The 16,393-nt window shown below is 50.0% G+C and overlaps 1 protein-coding gene across 1 annotated transcript in view; it reads right to left on the bottom strand.

The window, feature by feature from the left end:
- Positions 1-16,393, bottom strand: part of CDK15 (cyclin dependent kinase 15) — a 91,183-nt gene that overhangs the window by 47,347 nt on the left and 27,443 nt on the right. The window contains exons 6-8 of the mRNA XM_014594366.3: positions 6,248-6,310; positions 4,903-5,026; positions 924-1,044 (exon numbers count right to left, since the gene is read on the bottom strand). Coding sequence (XP_014449852.2) covers positions 924-1,044; positions 4,903-5,026; positions 6,248-6,310 — 308 coding nt within the window. The remainder of the gene's footprint in view (positions 1-923; positions 1,045-4,902; positions 5,027-6,247; positions 6,311-16,393) is intronic.

The raw sequence follows: 16,393 nt of genomic DNA, 5'->3' as shown, positions 1-16,393 counted from the left end.
GGCAATTAAAGCAGCAGTAGCCCTAGAAGGGAATAGGAGACCTCTTGCTCCCCTCTTGACCCAGGCTGCCACAGGCTCCTAGGCTGCAGCCTGCTGGAGGTGCCCACCTTGTGAAGGTTGGACCCCCTAGGGCAAGTCTCCCTCTCCTTCCTGCATATTATTCAGCCTTTGAAGTTCCTGCTCAGTCCTCCAGTTGTCAGCTCTGCAGAGCTGTTCATCTGTGAAGACAGGCAAAATGCTAGGCATAGAAACAGCAAAATGCTGAAGTTGAGGTACAGATAGAGTTAATTGGCCTCTGAGAAAAGAGTGAAACAGCCGTAGCTGACCCACCCGTAGAACTGCATAAACCATGGGATTTTTAGTTCCTTTCCCATGACTGAGCTGAAGTGTCACAGAAACCCCCTCCCCGCCCCCCCCCAATCATTCTTCCACTTCAAGGCCTATCCAGGAGTATTTTGATGGCTAGAGCTGTGTTTTGTTATGAGAGGCCAAATTCATCTTTGTTGTAATTCTACTGGCTTCTATTTCTGCCTCCAGAAAGCAGTAGTTCCAAGAGGATATTGACGGACTTAGCTAATAAGGTATATCCCAAAGAATAAGTGCTTTGTATTAGCATAGCTCTTCTATCCAAATATTTCAAAGTGCTTTATAAAGATTAAGGAACTGAGACTTATTATATCCCTGTGAGGAAGACAGTAAGATGTGGTGAAAAAATTCACGAGAAGATAGCTACTGATTTTTCCTGGTAGTTCCAGAAACCTACCAATAATAATTGTGCAGCATTTTCACTGCTCACAGACCTTAATACACCCCAACTCAATCTGTTTTTACTATAATTTGGTGATCTGTTATCCATTATCTCAGGAGGGAAAAGATCATTCATTTTCCTGACATGCACTGAATGCTTCAGTGTTGGCTCTTACCAGATATCCAACTCAGAGGAATAATCAGTGGCTCCAAGTAGCACATCAGGAGGACGATACCAGAGTGTCACCACCTCACAAGAATATGTGTGACTAGGGATAGATTTGGCACGGGCCAGACCTGCCAACATACAAAAAACATGGCTTGTTACATTTCTTGGCCCTTTAAAACCAATTGTGAGTCCACCAACCCATTTTTTTTTACTGACAAACTGCAAACTTTTTACTGACAATCAAAGTTTGTTATTATGGTTGATGTTAAACCCCTATATTTGAACACAGCCCTTGTTAATGCTGTCCAGGGCCTGGCAGAAGGGTTACATTTACATTATATAAAACATTTATCAGTAAAAAAAAAAAAAAAAGTTTGGTTATCAGTTAAAAGTTTGCAGATTGTTAGTAAAAAATGTTCTTGGGTTAGCAACCCTGGATGGGAACATGATAATCAGGGAGCTGTGGAGGGACTATCGGGGAGCTGTGGCGGGACTAGAGGGATGCAGGAGGGTGCAACAAGCTTGGCATACCGAAGCTGTGAACTGTGAGGGCTTCTGGTTTGTATAAATGCTACTTACATTTCTAAAGTTATGTTGAGTTTTTTTGTACAAGGCCTGCACCATCAGATATTCAACACTAAAATAAACCAGCCTCATGACAACACAGAGAATAGGTACAAGAAAAATTAAATAATCAGTAAAACCCTCTTATAATAGAGGTTGGCAGCCTATAGCCTACAGGCCACATGAGGACTGCAAAGAGGTCTGATCTGGCCTGTAAAAGTCTCATCCAGCACTGGGCATCGATGGCAGAGTTGCACCATACCACCCATCTCCCTCTGCTGGACTCCCCTTGGCTGTGGAGCCTACTGCTCTGATAACAAATATGTGCTTCCCTCACTGCAGCAAGGGTGAGTGCAAGCAGCTGCTATTTTTGGGGTGAAGACTTCTGGTTTGCAGTCACAGCCCTGCAGCAAGCTCCAGCTCACTCCAGCAGGAGGCTGCCAACCCCTGCACAATTCATGCTGGTGTGGAATTATTAGCACACATTTGGGATGATTTACTTAATTCAGTCTCTGCTTTGCCACTTGTGAATAATGCAGCTATCCCAAACCCCTGACAATAAAAGTTTTACACTGCACCAAACCATCATGTATCTTGTATGTCAGGGGCGGGCAGTTATTTCAGGCGGAGGGCTGCTTAATGAGTTTTGGCAAGTCATTGAGGGCTGCATGGGTAGCCCTGACCCTTGATAGGTGCCCTGCGCCCTGGTCGCCATCTTGGGGCCAGGAGTCCTACCCCCTAACCCCTGACCTTTGCCACCAGAAGCCCTTCCCCTTGCCCCCTGGAAGTACTCCTCTCAGCAAAGGGGTTTGCTTTCTTGGAACGAGAAAAATACCAAATTATATTCTAAAAATCAAACGTACTACAACATTAATTAATTTCATTTCAAAAAATAATTTTGTCCTGATTTACATGTGTTTATGTGGAGTACATAGAAGTGATAGTATAATAGCTTAAAATGAATGCTTATTCTTGTATATTGTGGGAGGGTGTGGGTGGGAGGGTGCGTATAGGTTTGTGGGTATGTGGGGTGTGCGGGAGGGTATGTGTGTGGGTTTGTGGGGGGTGTGGGTGTTTGGGGCTTGGGGGGTATGAGTTTTGTGGGGGGCTGTGAGTGTGTGTGGGGAGGGTGGCTAGTGAGGGTTATGGCTTGCATGGAGGAGGAGGGTTTGCCCATAGCCCACTACCCCCATGGCAGGCACAGCCCCTGCCAGCACTCCTGCAAGCCCAGGCTCCACGCTCCTGCTGCTCCTGGCCCCAGGGCACCTACGCAGGCCTCGCGCTCCTGCTTGCTGACACTTCCCCCCATTTGCCATCGCTGTCCTTCTTCTGCCACTTCCACATCCCACCCCGCCTGCTCACTGCTCCAGCACCATGTCTCAGCTCCTCCTGCAGTCCTGGCAATGCAGCTGGGAACCAGGTGGTGCTGGAGCTGCCAGCAAGTGGCAGGGGGGAAGTGGGGAAATGGCTATGGCAGGTGGGGGGAAGCGGTAGTGAGCAGGTACATGAAGTGCAGCAACATTTGGACAGGAGTGCGGAGCCCGTGCTGGTGGCCCAGAGCAGGGCAGCAGGAGTGCAGGGTCTGGGCTGGCAGGGGTTTAGGCTGCAGTGTGGCTCCTTCACCACTGCATCTGTGCTGCCCAGCATGGCAGCAGTGGCCATGTGGAACAGCCACAGGGCAGCTCACAAGTGGCAGTAAAGGAGCCACACTGCAGCCTAGCGCGGTGCAGGCTCCCAGCAGCTGCACCAAAAACCAGTGGCGGCGAGGGAGAGGGGCAGCTTACCCCCATGCTAAGCAGCAGTTTCTGCCCAGACATTGCTGCCACTACTGCTGCCACTCAGCCCTGATGGGGAGCCTGGAGCCAGCATGGGGCCCAGGCTGAACAGGGGCAGCGCACGACAAACTGCTGCTCAGTGCAGGAGAAAAGTGGCCCTGCCACTCCCGCTGCTGGCACTCCTTGGTTCAGCCGCTCAGAGCCCATGTGGAGCTGCCTGTGCCAGCTCTGCGCTGCCACTGCTGCCCCACAGGGCAGCCCAGAGACGATGGTGATGCGGCAGAAACAGAGGACAGCCCTGCGTAGGATCTGGGCAGCTGCACCAGGAAGCGCTGGCCTTGGTGGGAGGGGATGCTTTTCTCCCGCGCTGAGCAGCAGTTTGTTCCGTGCCGCTGCTGCTAAGCCCAGACAAGCGAGCGCAGGGCAAGTGGGGTTGGGACTGTGTGCGCTGGTCCTGCCTGTATCGAGGGACTGGGGCATGGGGGACTGGAGGTAAGCAGGCACGCAGGAGCTAGCTACAGCTGGACAGGAGCATCGGACCTGCACTGGTGTCCCGGGGCCAGTGCTGGCAGGACCCAGAGCAGGGCACCAGGAGCACAGGGTCCCAGCCGGTTGGGGTTCTATGGAGCTGGGCCAGCTCCCCCTTCTCTCTGCTGGCACAGCCCAGCCCAGCTCCACAGACGCCTGCCAGCGCAGGCCCTGCGCTCCCATATGCCGCTCGCTTCCACTTCCCACCCCCGCACTGCCACTTTCCCCACTTTCTTGCCCTCCCACTGGCTGCTCTGCATCATGTGGCTCCTGCTGCATGGCCGGACTGTGGGACTCAGCAGGGGCCAGCCCAGCCCGGCCCCAAAGACTGGGGCGATCACCCATGGTCCTCCCCTGCCTCCCCATCCCCCATCCCTTCTTACCTGAATTTCCCGCTCCCACGCATAGAGGCATGAACAGCCCCATGGTCCCAGGCCAGAAGCCCCTGCTAGGCAGGGCCTTCTGGCTGGGGGGGATGGGGCCAGGCGGGCCTTGCTGTTCAGGATTGTGCCGTGGCTTCACCTGGGTCCTACTGCCCCTGGCTCCTGTAATTTTTGATGGGCAGCTGGGGGCAGATAAACAATAATTTTCTAAATTTTTTAGGGGCCTGTGATCCAGACAGAATGGCCTGGCAGGTTGGATCTGGCCCGTGGGCCATATTTTGCCCACCCCTGCTGTATGTACTATTTCATGTAGAGTGGCTCTGATTATCATCTCTATTGAACAGATTTTGCATTGTGGCAGTAGCATAACCAGGGGTTGGGGGCAGTGATTGGAGCAGCAGCTCTGGGAGCCACCTTTGGTAGGTGGTGCAAAAACAGTCACTGCCACAATTGGCACAGCAGGAGCTAGCACTGCCCCATTCTTTAGCAGCTGCCTTGAACATGGATCTGCCCTGCTACGCCTCTGCACTATGGTGAATACATTGACTTAAATGCAGTTATTCCCAATGTCTACCAGCATGAGGGAGAGGAAAACTAGGTTTACAGATTAACCACAGTAATACTTCTGTAAAAGTGCAGTGGAAAAGGCTATGCTCGCATGCCTTAGGCAGCTCTGGATGTATTAATATGTGAAAGCCTGGCTCTTAGCAGGTGCACTAACCAGGCAGTGACTCACCAAAGTCAGCTAATTTGAGCTCACCAAGGCAACTGATGAGCAAGTTTGTGGGTTTCAGATCACGGTGAAGAATGAGTTGGTTGTGGATGTAAGTCAGGCCTCGCAAAAGCTGGAACATAAAAATCTAGAAAAAAACCCAAAAATAAACTGAAAGAGACTTGTATGATTTTGTATTGTTGTATACACTTTGAGTGCCAGAGAAGCAGAGCTAAAAGGAGGGAGAAATCAGTAAAATTGTGGAAACTAGTTGAGCAACTGCATGGACTGAGGGGAGAATTGTAAAAATATACAGCTCCCCCATTCTCCATGTCTCTTTCAGCATATTATGCTTTAACGATGAAGATCCTAAATGACCATTTCAAAAGCCTCACGTCCTTTTTAAATTTAACTATTCATTTCAAGAGCAAAGTTAGCACACAGTAAAGCACAGACTCAGCACCCAGGATGTCAAACATTCAGACCCTGGTGTTAGTCAATGGAGGATTAAAAAAGGAAGAAAGAATGCAGACCCTTGGCTAGTCTACCCCAGGAAGTCTGTGCCAGTATAGCTAGCTATAGGAATAAATCTCTTAGGGTAAACACAGCTCAAATTGGAGGAGGGAATTCATTTGCTGAAATAATTAAATCACCTCAGCAAAAAGGACTTGTGCTAGTCAAAGTTAAAGGTTTGTGGGGAACAACATTGTTTTGTTAGGGTAGAGGTGTGATTTTTCTTTCATACTCATAACTAGGGCTTGGTTTAAATTGCAGGCCCAGCTTGCTAATATCATGGCCTGATCATGGCGGTGGCCACCATTTTCATACCCAGATCAAGGGGCTGTTTGCTGATAGCTGCTGCAGGATAGAAGCATTCCCTAGCCAGCAGCAAAAGCCTAGCAGCCCAGGGGAGCGAGGAAGGGGTTGAAAAAGACGGGGGGAAGAGAGAGCTTGGGGATGGGTAGCAGAGGGGTTGTTTGCTCCTCTGGGTGGGAAAACTGAGGGGTGGGGTGGGGTTGGGAGCTCCTCAGGGCTGCCTTAGCAGACAGCCCTGGCACTGGGTATGGGAGGGGCTGTTTGTTCTCTCCCTCAACTCCCTGCCTGTGTGTTCTCTCCCTCAACCCAGTTTTCCTACCCAGAGTACCAAACAGCCTCTCTCCTACCTGGTGCCTTTAATTGAAAGATAGGTTGAATCTTGACAAAACGATCTTTTCTCCAAATTGTTTGTCAGAAGTTTGGGTTAAATACACATTAGTAAAACGCTTAAGACATTTTGAGCATTGCAACAATTTACCATGATCTGACATTATGGAATATAAATATATATTTTTGCGCTTTAAGGTATATTAGTTTTTTTTTTTTAATTTACCATAACATTGTGAGGATGAAGTCCTCCTGGATGTTGGGCCATGTATTGTGCCAGGTCTGTGTGCTAAATAAAGAGAATAAAGAGACAGGCCTTAAAACAAAGCTGTGCAGGCATCTATGGAAGACTAACTAGGAACATGCTAAGAATCGAGAGACATCTTAGTCACTGGTGACTGGTGTGTAGTATTCAACACAAGCTGGAAAGTTCATATTTAATTTCATCCTGGTAAAAAAATGTATTGTTAAAGCCTTAGTAGTATATAGGCTCACCACCCTTCAATGCAAATGTGACAGGTGGCCAGGACTGGAAGTCCCACCCCTCGCCCCGCCCCATTTACCTTATATGGTGTGTGACATCACTAGCCCCACCCCCTGACCCCAGTCACATGGTGCATGACATCATCAGCCCCCTGACCCCAGTCACGTGGTGTGTGATGTCACCAACCCCGCCCCTGACACCAGTCACATGGCATGTGACATCAACCCCACCTCATCACGTGGTGCATGACATAACCAACTCCGCCCCTACCCCAGTCATATGTTGCATGACATCAGCAACTTCACCCCCACCCCCAGTCATGTGGTGTGTGACATCAGCAACTCCGCCCCCACCCCCAGTCACATGGTGTGTGATGCCACCACCACATGGTCCATGACATCAGAAGGACCGCTCATGCAGACCCCAAACCCCAACCCCTCATGCTGCAAGACTCACCCTAGACCACGTGGTACTGTTATGATCTATCAGGTCCCAGACTGCTCTAGCCCCTGGAGCACAGGCGTGGCCTATGGGGTGGCAGTGGGGTGGTGTGACCCCTCTAGCAACCCGCCCCACCACCCCCGACCAGTTGCTGGGGGTTTCAGAGGCCTTGAACCTCCCACGAATGATGCTGAACCAATTGGAATGAGTAGAGGGGGTGGGATTTAGGCTGCAACCCCACCAGATCTATCTGCTTTCCCAAACAACCCCTCTGTTTATCTGAGACCATGCTAAGGCAAGCAGGGGCAGATATGGATTCTTTTACAATGCCTGTAGGTCCACTCACCACAACCCCAAGATGGCCTCATAGAAAGCATTACCATAGAAATAGTTTTGAGGAGGAGGCCAGGCTCCTAGCCCAAAGACTCTTTGAGATGCCTGAACCTGTTCAGGAAGACCCAATGAACAGGCAAATGGAGGAGGCCTGGGCCCCCAAAGCAGACATTGAGAATTTGGAAGATGGTATCTTTGTGCCAGAGCCTGCATGTGAAGTAGAGGTCATCACAGAGGAGAGACCGGTAAGAGACTTGGAGCATGGTTGTGGGGGTACTTAGATTTTGAGGGTAGTGGTATGGGTTCACTTCATAGTACGTGCGTGTTTGGAAGTAGCTAAGGACTGATTAAACAGCAGCTAACTAAGTCCTTTATTTGTAGTCCTTTGCAGTTAGATGAAGCCTTTTAATGACACCAGAAGGAAGCGTATGCTTCTGCAGAGAACAGAAACCAGATGAGGCTAAAGAGTTCAGAAGACAATTAGGCATTGAATCATCAGGTCCTGTTTCAAGTCAAGAATGTAAAATCTTCATGAAGTCTCTTGTGCACATTTCCTTTTATGGCATAATGAAATACTGTTTGAGGAAGAGACTTTCTTACCAATGCTGGGGGTGCACATATGATCAAGGGGGTCAAGAAGTGCACAATTGTATTACTTGGTTAGATGAAGACATAAATCAGACAATTCAGGAACTTTGCCAGGAAATATGTCTTGATAGCATTTTCAATGCTGTTATAGCCATTGGGTTTGCCAGGAACATTCTCAGAATTACTGAGAAACAATTAATTCAGGTTAAAGAGCTTCTAAACGCTGTGTATTCTGAAGAAGATCCTAATGCTGCCCTTCATGATTTGATCACTAAGGAAGATAAAACGCTCATACCCCATATTGACTGTTTAATTGGTACTAGAGATTATAAAACCCTGCTTAAGAGAAGGATTTAGCAAAGACAGTTTAAAATGGGAGGGTTTATATATTTTGCTGATCTTGGTGGGAGCCTGGGGGTGTGGGGTTGTAAAACACATCAACAGTTTTCTACATCTAACGTAGATTAGCATTTGCTTTAGTGTCTTGGATCTCTAATCACATACATATAGGGTTTTTTGTAAAGATAAAAGATAAACCAGACCACAAAAAAGATGACCAATGTGTTCAGAGCTCTGCATATTTTAAGACTAAAGGAGTTATCTTTTACCAAAAGGTCTTTTGTAAAGATAAAGCCAATAAGGCTTAATGATCCCTAGAAATTATTTAAAAAAACTTTTTTAGGAGAAGGTTTAACAAAATAAACCAGTAAATATTGTAAAGAGTTTTGATGGAAATAAAGACAGATTAAAATATATATTCTTACAGGGCTTTTATGCTATGGGAGGGGCTGTGAATTTTCAAAGAACCGGGGGTGTGTTGTAGAGATAAACCAGACCACAAAAAAGCTGACCTGTGTGTCCAGATCGCTACATATTTTAAGACTAAAGGGGTGGAGTTATCTTTTAGTTGTGACTCTGTTTTAAAAGTTATATTTTACTTTATACATACACTATTTTTCTTACTATATTATATAATTTTTAATACAGAGGACTGACTTATTGTATCATTTGATTTATATGTAGCTACCGCCCCCAGCTCTCCCTAAAACCAAACGCAAAGTGTTTGTTGTGGGAGACTCCATCCTGAAGGGGACTGAGGGGGTAATCTACCACCCCGACCCCTTAGCCTGGAAAGTTTGCTGCTTCCTGGGAGCCCGCATCCGAGACATTGCGAAGAAGATCCCTAAGCTCCTCCAGCCCACTGACCACTATCCCATGCTCCTCATTCATGTGGGCACCGATGACACGGCTCGGAGTGCTCCCAGTCAGGTTATGAGGTGCTACAGGGATTTGGGTGCAGGGCTAAAGGGTCTGGGGGCACAGGTGGTGTTTTCTTCGATCCTCCCAGTCTTCGGCTATGGGCTGAGGAGGGAGAGGAGGATCCAGGTAGTCAACCAAAGACTGCGGCGCTGGTGTCATCAGGAAGGCTTTGGCTTCCATGACCACAGTCCGCTCTTTGGAGAGAGAGGCAGTGAGCTGCTGGGAAGGGACGGCCTCCACCTCTCTCTGTTAGGGAGGAGGCTCTTCTCAGCCAGATTGGCTGACCTGCTCCACCGAGCTTTAAACTAAGCCCGCCGGAGGATGGGGGGACTACTGCCACTGCTGGCCCACTGAGCGGCCCTTGCAAAGCCATCAGGCCAAGGCACATAAGGGATCCCACCCCAGCCCCAGCCCTGGAACAAAATGTAGGCAGGGCAAAGGACCCCAAGGAGACACTTGCGTATCTATACACAAATGCCAGGAGCCTGGGGAATAAATAGGAGGAACTTGTCCTCCTGCTAAATGCACATAACTATAATATCATTGTGTGCCCGCCTCCATTCAGTTAGGCGCTCCTGTGTGGCCTTTGCCCGGACTAGGGATCGTGTCTGTCCTAAGCTCGCGGGTGGACCCCACAGGCTACCCCTGCTGACATCAGGGGGGTCCCCTTAACTTTCCTGCCACGACTTGGGATGTCACCTCAGTGGAGGGGTTCCCCCTTGGGGCAGCCTCCAGGGTCATTGCGCCTCCCGGCGGGCACTCATGGGGCTCCGACCTCCCCTACACCCCGGCCACTTGCCACCTTGGGTTGCCAATCTTCGGGCCCCTTTTGATGTCTTCAGCTCTTCCCCAGCTCCTGCCCACGGCTTGCCTGCTGCATGCCCAGGTCTTCGGGCCTGGTATATGGCCCGTGAGGACCTCCAGCCTGGTCCTTCCAGTAAGGCTCCCTATCGTTCTAAACTAATCACCCTGTGACATTATGTGCCTATCCCACCACCAAGATAACCAAGGTCCCTAAGCTAATGGGCCAGGAAGCCCGCAACGGTGCCTCTGGCCTCTGGGCCGCATGGTTCGCCCTGGGCTCAGGTTCCACCGCCCAGGCGGCTTACCCACTGGGGTGTTGAATCCCCGCCTCTTCCCAAGGCTGCTGTGGGCCACGACAGTCCACTGTCCAGCCCTGCTTCGGGACTTCGTCTGTCCCCTGGTGTGGCCCAATGAGGCCCCATTGGACCCGCCCCTCTATTACCTCTTCTCCAAATCCTCCGTGGGTGCTGCCGCTGGCTCTGCTGTGAGTGCAGCTGCTGGTTCCCCTGTTGGCGTTGCCCCACCTTCACTGCCGCCTCTGTGGCTGCTGGCGCTGCCGGCTCTCCAGCTGATTCTGCTGCCTGTGTTACAACCAGCTTCCCTGCTGGCTCCGCTGTTAATGTTGCAGTTGGCTTCCCTGTCGGCTCTGCCACCGACGATGCAGCCGGCTTCCTTGCCGGCTCTGCTGTCGGTGTCTCTGCCGACTCTCTCGGAGCCTCTCCTAGCTCCGACCCCGGCTTTCCACGCTGCTGGGCATGGCGGCTGATTCCCTCTGAGTGAGGGCTCTTCCCTCCAGCCTCCACGCATCAGCCGCCCCTCCGTATCGTCAGGGTCACTTTTTATGTCTCCCGGGCGGCATCTTCTGCCCACGCTGCTTGGCCGCAGCTGGATATACGCGTGGCTAATCACTTTCACCGGTGGTTTCGCCGCGCGCCTCTCCTCTGGCTCTTCGGGCTCTACGGGAGGTAAGTGGGGCTCTCTTTTGGCCTGGTGCCCTCCTGCCCCCCCAGTTCCCCTGGGACACATTGGGATAACGGATACCTGGTGGGATTCCACCCATGACTCGACCACAGGTATAGATGGCTATACTCTGCACAGGAGGGATCGAGTGGACAAAAGGGGCAGGGGCATAGCTCTCTATGTCAAGGAAAGCTACACGTCCCTGCAAGCTGACATTGGCACCCGTGGTGGACGACTTAAGACCCTCTGGGTTAAAATCCATGGGAAACACGGCACAAGGGATACTATGGTGGGGGTCTACTACAGACCCCCTACCCAGAGTCAAGACCTTGACCAGGAGTTCACCAGGGAATTGGCTGAGGCCACATGCTCCCGGTGTATGGTTGTCATGGGAGACTTTAACTACCCAGACATCTCGTGGGAGGAGCGCTCGACCAAATCCAAGCAGTTGCAAATCTTTCTCTCATGTGTGGATGACCTCTATCTAACACAGGAAGTCTATGGGCCGACAAGAGGTAAAGCGCTGCTTCACCTCATACTGGCAACTGGGGATGACCTAATCAGCGACCTAACGGTCCAAGGGAAGCTGGGTGACAGTGACCATGAGCTGATCACCTTCACCATCTGCTGTAAAGCTAGCAAGTCAGTCAGTAATACAGAAGTCCTCGACTTCAGGAAAGATGACTTTGACAAGCTAAGGAGGCTTGTCAGAGAGGCCCTAAAAGGCCACAACCCAATGGAGAGGGGAGTTCAGTACAAGTGGTTGCTCCTTAAGAAAGCAATCCTGGATGCGCAAGCAAAGTCCATCCTGTCTCGGAGGAAAGGCAGCAAAAGGGCACAGCAGCCCCCTTGGCTCTCCAGGGAACTGGTGGACCTCTTGCATCTTAAAAGGAAGACCTACAAAAGATAGAGGACTGGAACTGCTACCAAGGAGGAATACTCTGCTCTGGTCTGGACCTCCAGAGAGCAAACCAGGGGAAAGCCAAGGCTGCGATGGAACTCCAGCTAGCTACAAATATCAAGGAAAATAAAAGTCCTTTTTTAGATATGTGGGGAGCCAGAGGAAAAGCAAGGGCAACACTGGACCCCTGCTAAGCCAGATGGGGCAACTGACAACTGATGCCCAGGAAAAAGCGAACTTGCTAAATGGGTACTTTGCGTCAGTTTTTCACCAGTCCCATGGGACGGCCCTGCCCACTATGGGTCAGGGAGGTCCAGGTGAGGGAGATTCCTTGCCCTCCATTGACGCTGACCCTGTGAAGGAACACCTTGACAGGCTGGATACCTTCAAGTCAGCCAGCCCTGATGGGTTACGCAAGGGTACTCAGGGAGCTGGCGAGCATCATAGCTCAGCCCCTGGCATGGATCTTTGAGAGCTCTTGGTGCTCTGGTGAAGTGCCTGATGATTGGAAGAAGGCCAATGTGGTGCCTATCTTCAAGAAAGGGAGGAAAGTAGATCCAGCAAACTACAGACCCATCAGCCTGACCTCTGTCCTGGGGAAGGTCTTGGAAAAGAGTATCAAAGAAGCCATCCTTAACAGACTAGCTGACGGCAATATCCTGAGGGATACCCAGTATGGGTTTGTTGCGGGTAGGTCTTGCTTGACCAATCTCATTTCCTTTTATGACCAGGTGACTTATCACCTGGACAAGGGGGAAGAGATTGACACTGTATATCTTGACTTTAAAAAAGTCTTAGATCTGGTATCCCATGATCACCTCTTGGCTAAACTGGCTAACTGCGGCCTTGACCTCACCATGATCCACTGGCTGGGAAATTGGCTCTGCGGTAGGACCCAGAGGGTGGTGGTCAACTGGAGCCAATCGTCTTGGTGTGCTGTGATCAGTGGGGTCCCTCAAGGCTCTGTCCTAGGGCCTATACTATTTAACATCTTCATTAATGATGTGGACATTGGTGTCAGAAGCGGACTGGCCAAGTTTGCTGATGACACCAAACTCTGGGGTAAAGCATCCACACCTGAGGATAGGAGGGTGATCCAGGCAGATCTTGACAGGCTCATGAAATGGGCAAATGAGAACCTGATGGTGTTCAACACTGAAAAATGCAAGGTGTTCCACCTTGGGAGGAAAAACCTGCGGCATGCTAATAGGCTCAGTAGTGCTATGCTGGTTAGCACTACAGATGAAAGGGACTTAGGGGTCATGGTGGACCACAAGATGAACATGAGCCTTCAGTGTGATGCTGCGGCTAGTAAAGTGAGCAAAACGCTGGCTTCCATCCACAGATGCTTCTCAAGCAAATCCTGGGACGTCATTCTCCCACTGTACTCAGCCTTGGTGAGGCCGCAGCTGGAGTACTGCGTCCAGTTTTGGGATCCACAATTCAAAAAGGATGTGGAGAAGCTTGAGAGGGTGCAGAGGAGAGCCACGTGCATGATCGGAGGTCAGGAAAACAGACCTTATGATGAGAGGCTGAGAGCCATGGGGCTTTTCAGCCTGGAAAAGCGCAGGCTCAGGGGTGATCTGATGGCCACCTATAAGTTTATCAGGGGTGTTCACCAGGATCTGGGGGAATGTCTGTTCACCAGAGCGCCCCAAGGGACGACAAGATCGAATGGTCACAAACTCCACTGTGACTGATTCAGGCTGGACATAAGAAAGAACTTCTTCACTGTCCGAGCCCCCAAGGTTTGGAATAGATTGCTGCTGGAGGCAGTTCAAGCACCCACTTTGAACGCCTTCAAGACACATTTGGATGCTTATCTTGCTGGGATCCTATGATCCCTGCTGACTTCCTGCCCCTGGGCAGGGGGCTGGACTCGATGATCCTCCGGGGTCCCTTCCAGCCCAAATGTCTATCTATGAAATATTACAGAAAGCTTATTTAGTGGGGAAGCCCCATGCAATTTTACCACAGCAAGTTAAAATTATTTTTAAATGGTGGGTTATTTGTGTCTGTGTTAATATAATCACACTAAGTTATAACAACTGTTTGTAACTGTTTGTTTTCAAACAGAACCTCTTCTTCTAAAATACAAAAGCAGAACAAACACATACAGTCATGTTTGTATTCAGTAGTAAAAGGTAATTTTTCTGAAATCAGCTTTTGAAACTTTATGTGTTTCTTGTGGGAGGAGAAGTTGTGTGTGTGTGTATGAGCCCCCTGTGAATATAGAGGGTAGGGGTTAAGGAAATTGTAAATTCATAGTGTGTGAGGAAAGTGAATTCTCAATGCCGAGATGTAAATTTTATATTTTCTAAGTGATCACACGCACCTCTCCCAAAGAAGAGCGGGGGCCTAGGCGGAGACCTCTAAAAGCACAAGCAAAAAACCCAGAAATGCTCAGCCTGCAGATCATAACACCCGAGGATCAGAAGACGATCGGGACAGAACAGAGGGCATGGTTCCTCAGAGGAAAATAAACCACATACCTCTGAGAAAACCATATGTAAAAAGTGTCACAACCAAATTAAGTAGTGCCCATGTCACAAACAAGTAAAACCATTCAAAACAGTTTTTTTCTGCACTAGGTTAACTAAGGGTTAACAATAATGATAGTAACCGCTTTTTTGCTGCGTGTGTCAAAAAGAAATTTATTGCTGCGCCACTAACAGAGATAGAACTTAGCCTTCTGTGCTGTACATAAATCATTATAACTGGTCAGAAGAAACAGGGAGTAACCCTATGATAACACCCTAGCGAAGACCGCTAGATAATTGGCGATTCTAATTAAATTTATGACGTGGCGAAAGGCAATTGGCTATTACACAAATAAAACCCGTCTTCACTTCCGTGAAGAACGGGAGACCTCCACGCACACACCTGAAAAACCTCTGAACGTATGCGTGAGAATAACTGACAAATTGATCGCTTGTCAGTCTCCCCCATCTCGACCTTATCAGACGTAAATCAACGACCTGCCGGCCCGACTTTTTTCTCCGTTTATCTGCCCGACCAAAGAACTCTTATGCAGACCGACCTATGACCTACGAACCTTAAGCTGTAACTAACCAAGTATCTCTGACCTCCGCTATTCACCACCTTGACGGCGTGAGTAAATAATCTTGCTTTGCAACCAATAAGCGTCCGCCTAATTAATTCCACTCCAAGCGTCACAAGTACCCGCCTGACGGCCTTCTAAGGCCTCGGACCCTTATCTGCCCGGGTGGGAGTCAGGGAGAGGTGCTGGCCGGCTGCCCTGGGTCCCGACATGGCGTCACAAACAGGATGTTAAGGGGAAATGTGATGGAGTGGGAATTAATTAAGAACTGCCCCTGGTGTAGTGGGGGGCGCCACGTAGATAATGCGGATGAATTATGGGCCCACATCGCTTATCACCAAGCGAGCGGAGCGGAGACAGGGTGTGTCAGCGGCTACTTCTTGCTGAGAGGAGAGGAGGGAGTTGGAAAGGAGTAGGGAGGCTCCGAGTGGGACAAAGGGAAGATGATTAACGTGCCGCTCTGCGCAGTGTCACTCCTACTGCGTGAAAATGCAAACTTAAAAACCCAGTTAGCTACAGTCAGCAAAGCTGCTGCGGAGATGGCAGCGTGCCAAAACCCTCCGTTGCCAACAGAAAATGGCACCGAGAAAAATATGAGCTGCCCAGAGAACCTGAAAAAGAAGGGCGGAGCCACAGAAGAACAGGCGGGACTCCACCCAGCTACCCCGCCCCCTGAGATGACGTCGCTCCCAACGGCCCCACCTCCGTCCCACAGGGAGGGGGCAATGAGTGAGAATCCGATCCTCCCATCAGACACAGTAACAACTACAGCTGCCGCTCATCATGTAACAATAACCAAGCAAGTAACCAACCCAGAGGGTGCAACCACCACCACCACCCTTGATGTCATCGAAGCATGCATGGAGATTTATGGAGAAGAGGACATCATCACCCTTTGCCTTCTCCTCAACTTGCTCATTACTCAGCCAGCAAAAAATCTTTTAAGTCAACTTCCACGACTACAAGCCCTTATGAAGTCAGTAGCTGCAAACCCAGCCGGCATATCAAGCCACCTTACTGCATATCCAGTCAAATACCAAGGGCCAAGACATCCCCAATTCAACTCACGAAAGGAATCAAGACTGCCACCCCAGAGGACACCGGAGGAAAGAGCCATGCTTGGGTTCCTCCTAAACTACTTCACGCTTACCAAGCAACGGCTACACGTCCTAGGAGATGCGAGACAACGACAACTGGCACATATACTAGGCTACCAACCTCGACCGATACCGCCAACCGGTCCGGGCCCTGGAGGCACCCATGCCTAACAGCGCACTCCGGATAACACCGCAGCCTGCCCCAACAAGCAACTACTCGAAGGGGGCATTGATGAACTATTCCAACCACTACAACATTATGCTCGTAGATATACAAAAGACAATTTTATTGTTTTTTAGTTTTCTTTGTTTGTTTGTCTGTTTGTTTGTTTTGTCCCCTTACAGGCTCAGCGGTGACGAAGAAGCAATCTGGGACTGCCCAATCGCAAGAATCACCGAGCACCAACCTGCAACACACCTGAGTCGACGACACAATGACCGCC

The sequence above is a fragment of the Alligator mississippiensis genome, chromosome 4 (assembly GCF_030867095.1).
Source record: "Alligator mississippiensis isolate rAllMis1 chromosome 4, rAllMis1, whole genome shotgun sequence".
Classification (NCBI taxonomy): domain Eukaryota; kingdom Metazoa; phylum Chordata; order Crocodylia; family Alligatoridae; genus Alligator; species Alligator mississippiensis.
The sequence above is the reverse complement of the archived record's forward strand: the minus strand, read 5'-3'. Positions and strand labels throughout refer to the sequence as shown.